This window comes from Zophobas morio, unplaced genomic scaffold (genome assembly GCF_036711695.1).
Source record: "Zophobas morio isolate AGI-343-1 ecotype UQ-CSIRO unplaced genomic scaffold, CSIRO_AGI_Zmor_V1 ptg000027l, whole genome shotgun sequence".
NCBI lineage: Eukaryota > Metazoa > Arthropoda > Insecta > Coleoptera > Tenebrionidae > Zophobas > Zophobas morio.
Genome location: NW_026972132.1, coordinates 1,865,027 through 1,880,376, shown reverse-complemented (window position 1 = coordinate 1,880,376; position 15,350 = coordinate 1,865,027). Strand labels below are relative to the sequence as shown.

Below are 15,350 nucleotides of genomic sequence, written 5' to 3'. Positions count from 1 at the left end.
TTTTGAATGATCCACAAAAAACTGAAAATTTTGTAAATCCGAAAAATCTGAAAATTATGAAAAATAAAAAAAAATGGAAATTTTAAAAAATCCAAGATATCTGGAAATTTTAGAAAATTAAAAAAATCTGGAAATTTTGAATAATCCAAAAAATAGAAATTTTGAAAAATTGAAAAAATCTGGAAATTTTGAAAAATCCAAAAAATCTGGAAATTTTGGAAAATTAAAAAATCTGGAAATTTTGAAAAATTAAAAAAAAAATCGAAAATTTTGAAAATTCCAAAAAATCTGAAAATTGTGAAAATTCCAAAAAAACTGAAAACTTTAAAAAATCCAAAAATCTGGAAATTTTGGAAACAAGCCCCGAAAAAACAACGAAAAAAAGTGCGAGAATAAGACCGATAAAAAAGAAGAGGCAGAAAAACGACAATAAAGGCGACAAAAAATGCTGAAAAAAAAGGTGACAAAAAAGACCGATAAAAAACGGTCATAAGAAAAAAGCGCAAAGAGGGACATAAAAAAAGGTAAAAAAAAATCCAAGAAAAGAAGGAGAGAAAAACCTGACAAAAACCATTAACAAGAAAATAAAGGGCACCAAGAAAAGCGACAGAAACTTCACAAAAAATGCTGCGACCAGAAAAATAAAAAAAAAGATTAAAAAAAGCTACAAAAAATACGATATGACAAAAAAAGATAAGGAAAAACGACAAAAAAGGTAACAAAAAATCCTAAAATCCTAAAAAACAAAAATTTTACGCGCGTCGTATACGTGTTCCATAATACGAAAAGAAAGGAACTAAAACTCCAAAAATATGAAGAGGGAACAAAAACTACAATAAAAGGCGATAAGAAAACAAAAAAGGGTCAAAACGAGAGAAAATAGCTTGAATGATGGTACATAGTGAAAACACTGTTATAAAAACTTTTTGAAAAATTTTAAGTCAAGTTATTAATATTAAAATTTTTATTTTCGTATAGTTTCTTTTCTTCTTTCGACCTCTTTTTGCTTTTGAGAACAACAGTCTATTTTCCACAATACGATCGTGCCTCGAACATACGGATTTTGCAGTTAAGCTCCGCCCCCCGATCTCATAACGAATAAAAAATTCATCACAATTGAGATCGGGGCGGGTGGGTGGGGCTTAATTTTTTTTTTGACTTTTTTTTCTTAATATGTGTAGTTGTCTTTCAACACGATACTTAAATTTAATTTTTTCTTAGAGTTTTTTATAGGCAAGCAGTAGTTAATTTTTAAATAAAAGAAAAGTTAACGAAAATTACAGTAGACAACCAACGAATTTTTGAGGTTAGTTGTTACGGCCGTTGGCCATGAGGAACGCATACCAACCTTAGTTTGACTCGTAGTTTCTTTTTTACTTTTGAAAAAGTTACTAATGGCGTGCTTGGGTGGCGGTTTAGCGCCTTTTTTCGGACGCCCTCTGGCGGGTTTGTCGCACTTATCCATAACCTCAATTTTTAGGGGAATTTCGCTTTTTTTCGACGGTTGCTGCAGGAATTTGTTCAAAGTTGGGTTAACATGGCCTACTTTTTCCAGTTTTGACAGCTGGATACCCATTCCTCGCAGTTCCACGAAGTCCACGTTCATTTTCTCGTAGAGATTTTTGACCTCTCGGTGGATGGTTTTGACGTCTGGGATTGCATGCGAGGTGGTCGAGCTTTTGCTCAAACAGTCGCATAAACCGTGGCCCAGGAATTTCGCGGTTTCCTGGAGAGTTTCAATGTATTAAGTTATGCAACCAATTAAACACAGCTATTAATAATATCATTGTTTAAGTATATCGAAAAACCGAGGAATTCAAACTGAAAAAAGATCGAGAATTCAGAATATCGAAAATTCTGAATATCTGAAATTTAAAAAATAAAAAAATTACAATAACCAAAAAAATTTAACATTAAAAAAAACACACAAAATTAAAGTCGAAAAATCGAGAAATTGAGAAATGGAAAAATGAAAATTTAGAAAGGCCAAAGACTGAAAAGCATAATCGAGAAATCGAAATATAAAAAAATCAAAAAAATAAAAATTGGAAAATCTAAAATTTAAAAATCGAGAAATTGAACAATCGGTTAATTCAAAAATCGAAACATCGAAAAATTGGAAAATCGAAAAATAAAAAAAAATTGGACAATCGAAAATTTAAAAATTCCGAAAATTGAAAAATTGAAATATAGAAGAACTGAAAACTCAAAAAATCGAAAAAAATTAATAATTTCAAAAATTGAAAAGTTAAAATTGAGAAATCGATAAACTGAAAAATCACAAAATTGAACGAAATATCAAAAAATTAGGAAATTAAAAAATTGAGAAACAGAAAAGTCAAAAAAGCAGAGTCTAAAAATCGCAAACTTAAAAAATCGAAAAATTGAAAAATCAAAAACCTGAATAATCGAAAAATTGAAGAACTGAAGAATCGAAACTTTAGGAAGAGGAGAAATGGGAATATAAAAAAAATAGATTTGCCAAAATCGATCTTATTTTAGCAAGTACCTACCCCACCCACCCGCCCTCTATTTTCTTAGAGGGATCTCATTTACTAAAATCAGTCTTATCTTGGCAAAAGTACTCGCCCCGCCTACCCGCCATTTTTGGAATTTTCGATTTCTCATATCTCAATTTTCCAATTTAAAAAATTTTTCGATTTCTCGATTTTTAAGTTTTCGCCTATCTCAATTTTTCAACATCCCAATTTTGAGAATTTTTCAATTTCTATATTTTTCAGATTTTCGATATTTTCATTTTCCCGATTTTGTAATTTCCATTTTCTTTATTTTATATCACAATTTTTCATTTTTCAATTGCCTTTATTTTTTCAATGTTTCTTTGGATTGTATAATTTTTTGGTTATTCAATTTTTTACATTTTCAAACTTTGATTTTTAAGTTTATGATTTCCAATTTTTTTTATTTTTCGAAGCTTTCATTTTGTACTTTTTCGTTTTTTCAGTTTTACAATTTTTCTATTTTATAATTTTTCGATTTTGTTTATTTGAAAAGTCAAAAACTCGAAAAAATGAAAATCTTTAATCTTTATTGATCATTCTACAGAAAAATTGAAGCAATGAAAAACTAAAAACCGAGAAACTTAAAAATCTAAAAAAAATTAATGAATCGAAGAATGGGAAAGAAAAAAAACCATACTAATTGAAAAATTGTAAAATCGAAAAATTATAGAATCTTGAAAATTGTAAAGTCCAAAAACTGTGACATTTAAACACCGAAAAATTGAAAAATTCCAAAAACGAAAAACTGAAAAAGTGAACAACTTTAAAAATTATAATTATTAGAAGTGTTACATAATTAAAATGAAAACTAGAAAAACTGCAAATGAAAAATTAAGGAAACGGAAAATTGAAAGCCGAAAATTGAAAAAATAAAGAAAATTAAAAACCCCCACGAAAAATTGCAAATCGAAAAATTGACGAAATTGAAAACTGAAAACTCGTGAAATTTGCAAACTCTAACATTTGAAACATCCAAAAGTTGGAAAATCAAAAACTGAAAAATCGGGAAATCGAAAATTTTCAAAACTGAAAAGTCGAAAGATTGAAAAATCGAAATTTTGGAAAATCGAAAAACCGAGGAATTCAAACTTTAAAAAAGATCGAGAATTCAAGATGTCGAAAAATCTGAATATCTGAAATTTAAAAAATAAAAAAATTACAATAACCAAAAAAATTTAACATTAAAAAAAACACACACAAAATTAAAGTCGAAAAATCGAGAAATTGAGAAATGGAAAAATGAAAATTTAGAAAGGCCAAAGACTGAAAAGCATAATCGAGAAATCGAAATATAAAAAAATCAAAAAAATAAAAATTGGAAAATCTAAAATTTAAAAATCGAGAAATTGAACAATCGGTTAATTCAAAAATCGAAACATCGAAAAATTGGAAAATCGAAAAATAAAAAAAAATTGGACAATCGAAAATTTAAAAATTCCGAAAATTGAAAAATTGAAATATAGAAGAACTGAAAACTCAAAAAATCGAAAAAAATTAATAATTTCAAAAAATGAAAAGTTAAAATTGAGAAATCGATAAACTGAAAAATCACAAAATTGAACGAAATATCAAAAAATAAGAAATTAAAAAATTGAGAAACAGAAAAGTCAAAAAAGCAGAGTCTAAAAATCGCAAACTTAAAAAATCGAAAAATTGAAAAATCAAAAACCTGAATAATCGAAAAATTGAAGAACTGAAGAACTGAAAAATAATAGATTAATTGAGAAATCCGAAAACTAAAAATTCAGAAACGTCAAAATTTTAAAAATAAAAAATATTGAAGAACTGAAAAATCGAAAAATCTAAAATTTAAAACATTGAAAAGTTAAAATATCCTAAAACTGAAAAATGGAGAAATCCAAACATCAAAAAATCAAAAAAAATAAATAAATAAAAATCTAAAATTTAATAATCGAAAAACTGAAAAATCAACGAATCGAGAAGTCGAGAATTTAAAAAATTGGACAATTGAAAAATCGGATAAATCAAAAATCGAAACATCGAAAAATCGAGAAACCGAAAAGCAAAAAATCGAAAAACCAACAAATCGGAAAATCGAAACATTGTAAAATTCAAAAATTGAGACATCGCGAAATCCAAAAATCAAAAGACAAAAAAATCGAGGAGTCGAAAAATCGAGAAGTCGAAAAATCAAAAAATTGAGAAACCGAAATAGGCCAAAATCGAAAAATCCAAAACTTAAATATGGAAAAATTGATAAAGCGAGAGATTGAATAATCAAAACATCGAAACATCCGAATCTCAATGAATTGAGATCTCAAAAAACATTCGGAAATTTAAAAAATTAAAATATAGAACTGGAAACTCGAGAAACCGAAAAATCTAGAAATTTAAAAATTAAAATATGAAAAAGTTGAAAAATTGAGAAATTGAAATAAAAAACAAAAAACTGAAAATCCAAAAATAAAAAATTGAAAAATCTAGAAGTCGAAAAATGAAAGAATCGAAGTATTGAAAAATATCAAAACTGAAAGAAATATCCAAAAATTGAGAAATCGACAAACCAATAAAGCGAAGTCGAAAAATCGAAGAATTGAAGAACTGAAAAATCGAAACTTTGAGAAGTGGGAAAATCAAAAATAGATTAATTGAGAAATCAGAAAACTGAAAATTTAACGCATAAATTTGAAAAATTGAAAAATTTAAATACTGAAGAACTGAAAAGTCAAAAATCGAGAAATCGAAAAATCTAAAATTTAAAACATTGAATAATTAAAATATTGCAAAATTGAAGAATCGAGAGATCCAATTCAGTTTGAAAAATTGAAAAATCGGGACATTGAAAAATTGGAAAATCCAGAAATTGAAATGCTCAAAAGAAAAAAATCGAAAAATCGAGAAATCCAAAAATCTAAACATCGAAAAATTCAAAAACTGAGACTTCGAGAAATCGAAAAATTGAGAAATTGAATAATCGAAAAATTTTAAAAAAGAAAAACTGGAAAATCCAAAATTAAAATTAAAAAAATCGAAAAATTGAACAATTGAAATATGTATAGAAGAATTGAAAACTCGAGATATAGAAAAACCTAGAATTTTAAAAAATGAAATAATAAAACATCGAAAAGTTGAAAAATTGAGAAATCGAAGCATTAAACAGTCGCAGAATTGAAAAATCTAAAGTTTACAATAAATTAAAAATCCAAAAAGTAAAAAAGCGATAAATCAAAAAAATCCATCAATTCAAAACTCGAAAAGTCGAAAAATTGAAATATTGAAAAATCTCATAACTGAAAGAAATATTCAAAAAATTGAGAAATTAAAAAATTGAAAAATTGAGAAATCGAAAATCTAAAAAGGCAAAATTGAAAAATCGTAATCTTAAAAAATCGAAAAATTGAAGAATTGAAGATGTGAAAAATCGAAACTTTAGGAAATCCAGAAATAGACAAATAAAAAAAATACTTTAGAAATCGGCAAACTGAAAATTTAGAAACGTGAAAATTTGAAAAATTGAAAAATCGTAAAATTGAAGAGGACAAAAATTGAGAAATCGTATCATTGAAACATCGAAAGATTGAGAAATCGAAAAATAAAAAAATCGAGAAATAGAAAATTTAAAGAATGGAGGAATCGGAAAAGCCCAAAATTGAAATATTGAAAAATTGAGACATTTAAAGTTGAAAAATCGAGAAATCGACAAGCCGAAAAATCCCAATAGCGTATTTAGGTATAAATCACAAGATCAGGACTATTCTACTTTTTAAAATTTAAATAACATTATAAATTGGAAAATGTTGATTTTTTTTTCCAAAAATCTTGACGTCTAAGGTGAAAACTCGACACGGATGCATAAACCGTAAACGGGGCGAAACTACAATTTTACTATTGTAAAATTTGGAGATTGCGTCATTTCATTGTTCGTGACAAATTTTGGAGAGTGTAATTTGATAATACAATTTGAAATGTAAATTTTGTCATTCGGGAACATTATGTATTAAATCGTTAAGATGTTCAAGAACTTTGTTCACTTATTCGTTGTAAAGTCCAATGGTCGAAATGGGTTAGTTCTTCGTAGTGGATGTGTATCAGATCAACTCTAACGAATATCGGTTTATAGATAAATCGCTTAAAGCCGATATTGGCCTGAGTGTGCTTTGGTCTGTAGATCAAACAAGTTGGATTTTCAGGTGCTTGACTAGCGGTAATTTTAAATTGTTTGCTGTCGTTCGCGAAGTGAAGAACACAATTTCATTAAAATGATAATTATAAAATTATCATAATCACTATTGGTATTAATTAACACAAAATGGCGCGCAAGTTATCAGTTCATTTCGTTAATAATAAATTCATAGAAACCTATAAGGGATTTTTTCATGCCTTAGAAAATTAAAAAGGAAAAAATACAATAACAAAAATTTTAAAATGCGGTTTACGAAAAATTAGTTGACCTGTGCAAAGAAGAAAATTTCGGAAACGCTGACAAATATGACGTCTTAAAAAAAATAACACTTGAAGAAGTGCTTTCGGCGTAATATTTTTGATGCTCGCGTGAACAAAATACTCTATGTCAGTGTGCAGTGCGCAAAGAGTTAACTGTGCAGATCTAGCCGAAAATCCGAAAACCAAATCGCTGGGTGTAGGGCCAGCATAACCGAAGTAATAAATCAACCCATCGGTTGAAGAACGTTGGGTCAGTGCAGTGATGTCGGTGTTATATCCCGAGAGGGGCCCAATACCCCCAATAAAATCGAACAGACAAAATAAAGCTTCAAACATAATTATTTTTATACTAAAATTCTGAAGTTTATAAACTGCACATTTTATTTATTTATTTATTTATTTATTTATTTTATCTTGTTTTCGAACTATAATAAACATTTCAAACACTGTCTGTAACTTATTTTAATGTAAATTATATTCATGTGGTTAACAAAATCAGATGTAATATTAGTGTGATTTTGACCTTATTCTAAATTTTATTACAGCAGAACGGCGCATCCTTTTTAAATTTGAGAAGTTACGGAAACTAGTTCAAGAAACAATTAGTTATCTCGTATTTTTGGAACAAAATCTACCAAAATGTCCGATAACAGCAATTGTTTTTCATAGAAACAAACAATCTTCAAAGCAGCCTTTAACAACTCGATATTACAAACATGCCTCTTAAGTTCTTAATGCGTTTTTTTCTTTCTTGTAATTATTTGTAATGTTAACGCCGAAAGTTTATGTCATTCTGTTATTTACTTTGAACATATATTTTCATTTTGTGTTAATATTTTTGTAACACCACGAATCTAAATTTTACTTAAAATCTTGTTTTATTTTAATCTTGTAAAACTAAACAATTATACCAGTTTAAAAACCCTTGGAAAGTTTCTGTCAGTGTTCAGATATAGTCAAATAAAAGTAGGCGTCAAATTCATTTAAATTCAATTCTTTCGTATCACGTTACAACGCGTTGCTTCATATTTTTTATGTCAAGTATATTTTCATATTTTGTACATATATGTTTATACACATTACTGTTTACGGAACAATGTTAATTATGGATTTATGGATAACTCCTCGTATAAGACATTGATTAAATACATATAGATAGACCCATGCTATTGTTTGGAGCGAACAGGCCAACGGCCGGCGAACAAGAGATGGCGCACCAACAGTCGGCCGTCAAACGCCGGCGAAAAGCTTGGACACCAATCGCGCGCGTAGATAACCCAAATCGCAGCAACAATACATTTAATAAAGCTACCACTCGACAGAGGGCGACGAAAACAATGTGTAAAAATCTCATAGTAACCATTTATATAATTTGCAACGTTGCCAGATGAGCCTAGCACAACTTTGCCGTTATTTCTAGTCGATTAGATTTTATTTCGTTTAAAAGTTTCTGGTGAATAAATGGAATTATTATAATGAATAAACAATACAAACAAATTATTACTTGTTATTTTAAATACTTGTTAGTGTTGATGAAAACATAAATGGTAATTAAAGTTATTCTAAATACGGTCCGGTCCGGTAGCTCAAATTTTACAGTACGAGTGATATGCTTCAGGACGAGTAGGTAGCCGAGTCTTTAATTTCGAAACGAGTACTGCGAAAAGAGTTACCGGACGTATGTTGTTATGTATTTTATTTCATACTGTCAACATACTTTTTTATTCGATAAAATTATTATTATTTTGAGAAAAAATCCAAATCGAGTCACTTTTTCTGACATCGTTAGCAACCGCTCTTTGGTAAATGTTTTAATTTGTTTATTCGTGCAAATCAGCATCATATGTTTAAACACATAGTACTTATAACACTTTACAGGACTTATTGTTTTGTATAATCCGACTCGATGGACGAATGTTTTGTGCAACTCGGCTCGTCCTACCAGTATTTTTTGTAATCTGGTTGATACGACAATGTGATCCTGAATTGTACTTTGATATTGCTCCAAGGACCTTTGTTTTCTTGCGTGCGAGATAATAGACAGCGTTCGGTTTCGATGTTTAATACAGGACGGTTACAGAAATACTAAATTTACATTTGTATTTACAATAACAGGTAAAGCAAAAGAGACCCAAAAGGGTCAGTGGCCGCTTCCGGAAATGGAACACTTGTCCTTTTTGGCTCAATTTTATCGGACTTGTCCGTTTTTTTGATTTTACCGGAATCGTTCGATCCAGTGAAACGTCAAACTTGACATAGTATAAAGTAAAATAAATAAATTTTATTCAATTTTGACATGTAAACAAACGTTTATTTTGCCGTCAGTAGGCCACTAAAGCTTTGGTTTATCCGGTAGCACCATAAAATTTTTAAACCGCTAGCGAAATAAAATTTTTATTTTGCTGTTTTAAAACCATGGTTACCATTTCTGTAATTTCTCCAATGCCTTGCTGCTCTTTCCATCTAAGGAACTTTTGATACACTTTCTGATTTGCTCTTTTTTGGGAGCAAGTTTTGCCGTTGGAATCTTGCATGATTTTGCAATTTTTCGATAATTTTAGTTTGCTTAAAATAAACAAACACCGTCGCCAGAGTCACATACTACACACACACACCTGATATTGTAACCTAAATTCTACGCATATAAAACTTTTATTTGGTCGCTGTCAATTCTGACGTTTCTCGAATGTGAACTTTGAATCACCAATTTTTTCACAATTTGGGACTTGGGGTTGTCAAAATTGAATAAAAGTTTGTATTACACTCGCGGTTAAAATGAATGTGTAACTCGTGGTCTTAAGGCGCTCGCGGCATACGCCGCTCTCGCCTTAAACTGGCCGCTCATTAAACATTCACTTTAACCGCTTGTATAATAAATAACTATTATGATGTAAATACAATTGAGTATATCGATAATTCGCTACTGAAAATTTATTGAAATATAATTTGTGTTAAAAAAAGATTTTTGTGGTTTTATGGTTTATTAACATAATTTACTTATTTGAAATTAAATATTTTTAATACATAGCACAAGTTCTTGATATTCTTTATTTTTATTCCAAGTAATAATTGTGTTTCCTTTAGTTTTAATCAAGAAAATTTTTCGGTTATTATCTAACATACTTTTGTACATTAAGAAACTCCATTCCACGTCACAGGACGTTACAGGACAATATTTAAATAAATAAAGAAGTCGTCTTATGTGTTTTAAAATTCACTCTGATTTCCGGACTTTAGACTTTTTGGTGTTTCACTTCGGCACAAGAACTAGTCGTATCTCAAAGAAAACAAACAGTGGAATATACCGTATTGTACCTATATTTCATAGTAAAAATGTCTAAATTTTTTTATGAAGAGACAGACTGTTCTAGGAAACTTTACTAAATCTTTTCATTTACGAGCTATTGAAAGTCCGCCGGTCTCACTGATACTTCTTACTTGGCTCCTACGAATGAAGCGAAAAATGCACAGATTGAAAATATAGTAAATGGGGTAGTATATATGCGTGATATGTCGTTAGACATTAAGTATTTTGCAAATAAAATTTGTTTCATTGAAAACAGAAACAATAAAAAACATATCTGTACAAGTTTGGAATCGATATGGCCAGTTGTTTAGAATATGCAAATATGCTTTTGTTCGTATTTACAATTATTACGAAACAGGTTATCAAATAATCTATTTTCACATGGCGAGACTTTCAAGCGGCCGAAGAATTAAAAACCATAAATTTTCATTGAAGAAACAAACTCTTCCAAGAAAATTACCAAATCTTTTAGTTTACCCACTATTGGACGAGCACTCCTTAAAACGGTCAGTATACCTAATCGCATTATTCCATTGATACCTACCTACCGAAAACGTTGCCAGATGAGCCTAACACAAATTTGCGGATATTTCTCGTCAACCAGATATTATTTCATTTAGAAGTTTCTGGTAAATAAATGGGATTATTGTAATGAACATATAAAACAAATAAATTGTGATTATTATTTGTTGTTTTAACCCATTAGACGCTTATAGGCTTATAAGCATACTTTTCTTGAAAAATCGGTAATAAATTCAGTGAAACATCTTTGTGCCTTAATTCCTATTGGTAAACTGGGATTTTGAATAGAGGTCGCAGGAAAATTTTGTATGGTTTTATGGTTTATTTACATAATTTTCTTATTTACAATGAATGTTTTTGATATATAATACAAGTTCTTGATATTATTTATTTTAATTACATTTAATAAACCATAAAACCACAAAAATCTTTTTTTAACACAAATTATATTTCAATAAATTTTCAGTAGCGAATTATTATCGATACACTTATAGTTATTTATGTATTAAGGGCATAATCAGGGAGATTGTGGCACGAGGGAATGTTTAAAGCCCGACGAAGGAGGGCTTTTAATTTCCCGAGTGCTACAATCGACAATTATGCACGTGGTACATACAGCGTTTTATTCTGTTTTAATTTCTAAACTATTTTTAACGAAATATTGAGTATTTTTGGCAAGACTGTGTGAATTGTGCCGATGCGAATTTTAATACATAGCTGGCTATTATTTTGATGTTGTTATGGATACCACGTTGATTATTTGATCATTCGTTTTTCAAAATGTAAATTAAAGAAGCGGAAAACGTTTATTCAAACGAAAGTTTAGAAGAATTTGAAGTTGGTCAGGTAATGATTTGATAAAATATTATTTTTCCAACTTAAGAAAAACGTTGAATATCGAAGCGTGTTTGAATAATTAATTGATTAGTGTAAATGAACAATCAATTGTTGCTTAGCAATTTTTGACAGATTTGTGCTAAAAAGGCCAATTTATGCCCGCATTTGGGTGCTTATAAATAAGATTATGGTTCTAAAATAGAATAAATTGTATTTACATCATAAAATTTATTTATTTTACTTCATACTATGTTAAGTTTGACGTTTTACTGGATCGAACTATTCCGGTAAAATCAAAAAAACGGACAAGTCCGATAAAATTGAGCCAAAAACACGGAGGTAGAAGAGACACTCTTCTACCTCCGTGGCCAAAAAGGACAAGTCTTCCATTTCCGGAAGCGGCCACTGACCCTTTTGGGTCTCTTTTGCTTTACCTGTTATTGTAAATACAAATGTAAATTTAGTACTTCTGTAACCGTCCTGTATTAAACATCGAAACCGAACGCTGTCTATTATCTCGCACGCAAGAAAACAAAGGTCCTTGGAGCAATATCAAAGTACAATTCGGTATCACATTGTCGTATCAACTAGATTACAAAAAATACTGGTAGGACGAGCCGAGTTGCACAAACATTGGTCCTTCGAGACGGATTGCACAAAACATTCGTCCATCGAGTCGGATTATACAAAACAATAAGTCCTGTAAAGTGTTATAAGTACTATGTGTTTAAACATATGATGCTGATTTGCACGAATAAACAAATTAAAACATTTACCAAAGAGCGGTTGCTAACGATGTCAGAAAAAGTGACTCGATTTGGATTTTTTCTCAAAATAATAATAATATTATCGAATAAAAAAGTATGTTGACAGTATGAAATAAAATACATAACAACATACGTCCGGTAACTCTTTTCGCAGTACTCGTTTCGAAATTAAAGACTCGGCTACCTACTCGTCCTGAAACATATTACTCGTAGTGTAAAATTTGAGCTACCGGACCGGACCGTATTTAGAATAACTTTAATTACCATTTATGTTTTCATCAACACTAACAAATATTTAAAATAACAAGTAATAATTTGTTTGTATTGTTTATTCATTATAATAATTCCATTTATTCACCAGAAACTTTTAAACGAAATAAAATCTAATCGACTAGAAATAACGGCAAAGTTGTGCTAGGCTCATCTGGCAACGTTGCAAATTATATAAATGGTTACTATGAGATTTTTACACATTGTTTTCGTCGCCCTCTGTCGAGTGGTAGCTTTATTAAATGTATTGTTGCTGCGATTTGGGTTATCTACGCGCGCGATTGGTGTCCAAGCTTTTCGCCGGCGTTTGACGGCCGACTGTTGGTGCGCCATCTCTTGTTCGCCGGCCGTTGGCCTGTTCGCTCCAAACAATAGCATGGGTCTATCTATATGTATTTAATCAATGTATAAGAGCAGAGTGAAGGGTGTTTGCCTTTGCTAATGTTTGATGGCGCCATCTGATTTAGAGTATAATAAACCTAATACGTTGGCTCACTGTAGTGAAAATGCGCGTTGACGAAAAATTTGTCCCACGCCCCCTGGATTCTTTGTCCTAAAGCTCACTATTTAGGCGAAGTAAAATTTGTATTAGGTTGTCCAACTATAATATACTTAAACAATGATAATACTCACCACTGGAGCATCTGCCGCCCTCACCATGAGCTTGAGCGTGACGCACCTCGCGCGCATCTTCACCTCGCTCAGCCGCCCCCACACCTCGCCGCCAAGACTCTCCAAAAACCTGTGACACTCCTCCAGACTTTTAAACCTAATCCCGTAGTTAATTTCCGCCGAAACCGACTTTCTCTCGTGGTGAAAATTCAGGGGTTTTTTATCAATCCCTCTGGCTTGTTCAGCTATAGTTTCGCCGGCTTTGACACCCAACTCTTTTTGCAGGACGTGTAAAGCCGCCACTTGCACGTCCCCGCACGTCGCTAAACCCAGACCCTGGAGTTTGTGCAAAGTGGCTCGCCCCACCCCCGGCAAATCCGCCAGCGCGATTTCGGCCATGTAACTCTCGACATCTTCAGGTTTGAGGTAGTACGACCCGGCGGGTTTGGCCTTCTTCGTGGCCAAGCGCGCCTGGAGGCGGTTGCCGCCGAAACCCGTCGAGCACGGGCACCCGGTGCTCGCCATAATCTCGGCGCGGATGTGCTCAGCCCACGCCGCCACCGACAAATCGAAGACCCGGAGGACCTCGGTCACGTCGACGTACATTTCGTCGCAACTGACGGGCTCGATGTCCAAAGTGTACGACGCGAGGGTGTTGTAGAGGGTCGTCGACACTTCTTTGTACCCCTATATACAATACCAAGTTTCAAGCATCGTGGGTAAACCGCACTTACCTCGAAGTCGTAGGGAATGGTCTTGATGTTGGGACACAGTTTGGCGGCGGCCCCCAGGAACATCCCGTTTTTGACCCCACACCGCCGCGCCTCGTAGCTGCAACTAGCCACCTCCGACATCGACGACCTGCCGTCCACGAGCCGGGCCTCCGCCCCCTGCGGCAGCCGGTCCATGTTGAACGTAACCGCCGCCTGGCGCTCCTTACTGGGGTTGATTTGGGGGTTCCTGGCGTGGGTTACGGCCACCGGAAGCCCCCGCAGCTCCGGGCGGTTGCGCAGCCCCACGGACACGAAAAAGCAGTCCATGTCGATGTGCATAATCACGGTGCTGTGGGGGGCACTGCCCGGACTACACTGAATCGATAGGAGCTTCTCCCGACTAGGAAAGTCGCGCTGGGGCTGGTCGCGCAGATCCGAAATGAGCTGCTTGAACTCGGCCCCCAAGGTCGCTATAAGGTGCAACCGGGAATTGCTATAGAACTCCTCCAAAAAATTGGGGTCAGAGGCGGTTTTGGTTTTCTGCGGGGGGCTATCAGATTTAGGTTTGTCGACAATAGGGAAATCAAGCTTAGGTTGACTGGTGCTCTGATTAGTATACAATAAATAGCGCCTGTAGTCCAGGAGTTTATTAAGTGCGATACTGTCCACAATCCACGACGGTTTGACAATGGGGACTGACCCCAACTTATTAATCTACAAAAGGGGCTGCATTAAGGTTGTCAAAACGCAATCGGGGTACCTTAACGTTGGGTAAATTCGACGCAATTATGTGAGTAGTCGCCGAGTTTTGGTACACCTGATAGACGCCCCCATGTGCCGCCATCAAACATTTAAGTTCTTCAGAGTTGGGGTTTGTCAGACCGTTAACCAAAATTGACACTCCGGCGAAAATGTCGGAGACTTTTGTGACTTCGGTGGCCGCGGTTTCCTTGTATTGGTCCTGCAGTTTGGATTTTTTCGCGTTGAAATAGCCACCCTGCAAAATGCATGAGAAAGTGAGGTTATGTTGCGACGTTTAAACAAGACGGTTTACCCAGTCTTCCCAGCCATTGTCGTCCGCTTTTTGACGCTTGTTTTTCAATTTTTGGCCAATATTCATCGTGTTTACGGTGTATGGTTCGTTTTTATCATTGTTTACGCTTTTCTAACCTAAAAATGGAGTTGACATTTGGCAGCTTGAATGATTAGGGAATCACGTGACAACGCGCTCTTTTCATTGGTTTTCATTTGGATTTCAGAAATTTCAAATTTTTTTTTTAAAGACTCAAAAAGTACTAAAATTACTAGAGATCCTCTGGTGCTACAAATTCTTTGGTTTCTAACGATTACACAGATTTCAAAATTTCCAATGACTATATAAATGATAAAGATGAGA

At 32.8% G+C, this 15,350-nt stretch overlaps 1 protein-coding gene across 1 annotated transcript; it reads right to left on the bottom strand.

Annotated features, from left to right (window-relative positions):
* Positions 1-1,348: 1,348 nt before the first annotated feature.
* LOC135136819 (DNA repair protein REV1) lies at positions 1,349-15,144 on the bottom strand (the record flags this gene model as incomplete). The annotated part of the gene is made up of 5 exons (XM_064066238.1): positions 15,009-15,144; positions 14,715-14,951; positions 13,976-14,668; positions 13,263-13,928; positions 1,349-1,726 (listed from the first exon to the last, which is right to left on the bottom strand). Coding segments are annotated over exons 1-5 (2,040 nt in total), but the record flags the coding sequence as incomplete, so codon positions are not given.
* Between the last annotated feature and the right edge of the window lie 206 nt (positions 15,145-15,350).